This window comes from Phoenix dactylifera, chromosome 3 (assembly GCF_051530095.1).
Source record: "Phoenix dactylifera cultivar Ajwa chromosome 3, Ajwa_hap1_PhDact_Kaust_v1.1, whole genome shotgun sequence".
Taxonomy (NCBI): Eukaryota; Viridiplantae; Streptophyta; class Magnoliopsida; order Arecales; family Arecaceae; genus Phoenix; species Phoenix dactylifera.
Genome location: NC_143192.1, coordinates 8925036 through 8928858, shown reverse-complemented (window position 1 = coordinate 8928858; position 3823 = coordinate 8925036). Strand labels below are relative to the sequence as shown.

At 41.0% G+C, this 3823-nt stretch overlaps 1 protein-coding gene across 4 annotated transcripts; it reads right to left on the bottom strand.

Moving 5' to 3' along the window:
• Positions 1-3434, bottom strand: LOC103712095 (E3 ubiquitin-protein ligase RMA1H1-like). 4 transcript variants are annotated; one of them, XM_089929433.1, is made up of 3 exons: positions 3131-3410; positions 1013-1157; positions 1-926 (listed from the first exon to the last, which is right to left on the bottom strand). In XM_089929433.1, the coding sequence occupies exon 3, from the start codon at positions 869-871 to the stop codon at positions 77-79; it is 795 nt and encodes a 264-aa protein (XP_089785559.1). In that variant the 5' UTR covers positions 872-926; positions 1013-1157; positions 3131-3410; the 3' UTR covers positions 1-76. The 4 variants fall into 4 exon arrangements, with proteins under 4 accessions (XP_089785559.1, XP_089785560.1, XP_089785558.1 ...); XM_089929434.1 differs by having other exon boundaries at positions 1013-1059; XM_089929432.1 differs by lacking the exon at positions 1013-1157 and having other exon boundaries at positions 3131-3434.
• Between the last annotated feature and the right edge of the window lie 389 nt (positions 3435-3823).

Below are 3823 nucleotides of genomic sequence, written 5' to 3'. Positions count from 1 at the left end.
TTTTCTCAAAGTCTTAGTTAACCCTTGAAGTAAAGAGGCATTACAATATGTAATCAAACAGTCTTATTATCTACACTCAGAACAACAGAAGGCACAGCATTGAACAGCAGAACAGGAAAACCCATATCTGATGGAGCGCTCTCTCCAGCTCCATCTCCTGCCTCCTCAGCCTTGGGCTGCCCCCATTCCTTGCTGTATAGTATGGGCTGCTCGAGTAGTTCATGCTAGCTGCCTCCTGATTCCTGAAGACCCATGGAAGCACTGCAACCGCCATTCCCCCAAGCGCTCCCCCCGCGGTCGGACTACTGATCACCCGTGTCGCCGGCGGCGTCCCCAGTGGGGAGGATGGTGGCATGGCTTCGCCACCAGGAATGCTGTAATAAGGATAGCGGCGATGCTCGTGCTGATGGAGATGGTAATGCTGCTGCTGATGCCGGAGAATTGGAGGGTACATATCGCCATACCGCTCCCCATTTGTGGATGAGGATTGGAGTTCAATCGCCTCTCGATGGACGGAGGGACGATCGGGGATCTTGAGGGTCTCTTGGGGTTTCTTGGTGCTGTGACCCCGGCCGTAGAGCGGCACCAGGGTGTTCTCGGAGATGGATGCCTTGCAGACAGGGCACTGCTGCTGGGAGATGCTCTCATCCTGCTGCAGCCACTTATATATGCATGGCCAGCAGTAGAGATGGCCACAGAGGGTAACCACCGGGTTGACGGCAGAGTCCAAGCATATGTTGCAATCAAAGCACCCATTGGCCGATGCCGGCATGCCATCATCCAGGCCACATTTCTTCGGAGGTTCCTGACTCAGCTGAATTTCCTCCATGCATTCGCCCGAGCATCCCTCTGCTGGCCTTCCAACCTCCATCTTGCTATGAATGCTCTCTTTTTCTGGGCAACTGGTTGAGAGGACTAAGTGCTCACTGCATAAACAAGAGAGTATGATGTGTTTATGGCTCCTCCAGTGGAGAGTAACAAAGAAACATGGCCAGCATTTGACTCCATCTACCATGGATTACTATGCTTTTAAGAATGCCGGTGGAGGAAGAGGTGAGGCTGAGCAGCGACACCAGAAACACCACCAAACAAGATAGGAATCATCAATAAGCTTTCAAGATGGAGTGGAGCTATCAACCAAAAGTAGCCATGGAACCCTAACTCAAAATGCAAGTAGCCATGAGAGAATAGGCAACCAACAACAGAAGCCTAATACGGACGTTGTTAAAGATGATCCACCATAGAATAATAAATTTCTATCACCAAAATGACTAGCTAGAACAAGGCAATGCCAGCTCTATTGTGATGGAGATGGACGATCAACTTGTAGCATACCATCTGGCTTCTAGATGCCTAACAAGAAAACAAATTCATGCAAAAGTTATCGCAGTTAATTGCGCAACTTTGGTTCTAGCATTCCATTTCTTAAACAAACTTTCGTTCACAGATTATGCAATACTTTTGTCGTGTACCAATACAAGACGTTATCTTAGAAGGGCCACCTGTTTGTCTCAAATTCTGGGTATTGCTACAAGACTCTTAATATGTTTTATGGATAATAACTCTTTTAGAAAGTAAGGTTCCAGAGTTTCACCAACACTTATTCTGTTTTGTCACATCCAAAGTTTACCATTTTAATGGGATCTATTTGTGCATATAGTGGAAAATAATAACCAATAGCAACAAAAAAACAGTAACAGCTGAAATAAGCACTGTTCACATGTATCAATTATTTGGATCAAAAAGAAGCTATCATGCATATGATGTGTAGTAAAAGCCATTATACAAGAATAACAGTTCAGACATCACAATTTTTATGCCTATAAAATATGTGTAACCTAACAAGAGGGCTATGCATCGCATTGAATAATCAATTATATACTATTTCAAAAGTTATCACCATCTATGCATTTGTAGTTCATATATGTTAATTTTTAAGATTCTTCTAAATATCACAATTCTGTGCATAGCAATGAAGAATTAAGGTGAGAGAGAAATGGAAGAATTTTTGATTGACACATTAGAAGAGGAACAAACAGCATAGATGCCGCCGATTTCAGCGATTTAAGTAAATCCTCGAATATTCATAATACATCAGTAATACTAAAGTGATCTTTCTATCTATATTTTACTTCCCATCTTATATCTAAGGATCTATACCCCCCACAACGTATCTATGAGAACACCGAGCCTTTATTCAAATATATAAAAACGAAGACATCTGAATATCTTGCATATTTAATGCTTGCTTTTGGTGATTCCGTAGAGGAAAATTCATTCTTTCTTTAGCTTTTCTATGAGAAAAAGGAATCAGACCAATCCAGCATGAGAAATTCTACTAGTAAATCTTAAACAAAACAAAAAAATAAGAATCCCTACACTAAAATATTATCAAAATAGCAGCCAACTCAGAGGTTATAAATTGACTATAAAGCATTATAAGCTAAAAAGGTAAGCCTACTAGCTTTCTCATCTATGTTCCGTTTCAAGCAACAACCTTTCAATTCAATCAATTCTCCAAAGGAAGAACAGAACAACGAACCAAGAAAAGGCCCTTTCTTTAAAGAAAAAGGTACAAAACCTTCAAACGCGTCACAAAAAAAATTCCAAAAGAATAACCTAGCCACCAAATTAAGAGAAGAATAATTTGAAGCGAGATAGCAATTTAGTTGCTAAAAATAGGTAGGATGGTCGAGAGGCAAAAGAGAAAAAGATAATCATCAGAACTCCCAGAAATTCCCAAGAAAGCTAATCTTCAGCAATTAAGCTACATATATTCCCAGCCGGCGCGTTGGAATTCCATCGTACAATCCCAAAGCTACAATTTTGAACGGAAAAATCGGGGGAACGAGGTAATCCAAACAAGAAACACAGGAATCGAACCCCATCCAAGGTTCAAACCGCTATCTTCACATAGTTTTGTTTAAAAAAGAAAGATTTGGAACAAAAAAAAAAATCCCCAAGATCGAGAAATGCCCGCAAGTCCATTCTCTACCCTGAATCAAAGGCGAAGAAAACATCAAAGAGGGACCCCAAAACGCTGCCTTTATCGTTCAAAACATCGCGAAATTCCATCGATTTCTCACGGGAACAAAAAAAAAGAAGAACGGATAGTGTTACGATGACTTACCCCTTTGAATCCCCCTTTCTTCTCTCAATCTCTTTGCGATGGTCTTCTGATGATCAGGAGAAGGGAAGAGAGAGAGAGAGAGAGAGAGAGAGAGAGAGAGAGAGCGAGCTCGGGGGCTCTCTAATGGCGGAAAGGGAGGGCGTTCTCGTTCGGCGTTTTCTCTCTTTTTTTAACCATTATAAGGGAGAGGTCCGCTGCCCGCCGCAGGGTTTCCGCCTTATCTCTCCGGATGTAAGCCTTGGGGACGTCAAACCGTTTACGCCCAGCCCATCAAGATAAATCCCTTCCCGTGCAAAAAGTTTCACCCCCTCCGCTTCTATCGCTCTCATTCAGTACATAATAATAGGTGTGGTATTATCGAAGGAGTTCAGGAATTCAGCTCTAGAAACTTCCAAAATTATCCAGTACTGGAGATACTTATAGAGATATTTACAGTACTTTAGATATTACTACTGCTTGCAGATATCAGCTATAGAATATTTTGATTATTATATGCTTGACAGGTGGTAGAATTTTTGCTACTATAGTCTCTATACTAAACCTATATAGGGCTCGTTTGGTTCGCGGGAAAAAAAATAAAATAAAATGTGGTCAACAAAAAAGTAATAAGATATTTTTTATTTAATTAGAGTTTTCTAAAAAAATAGATAAAAAAGTTGTATTCTCATAGAAATATGATTCCCACATTTTATG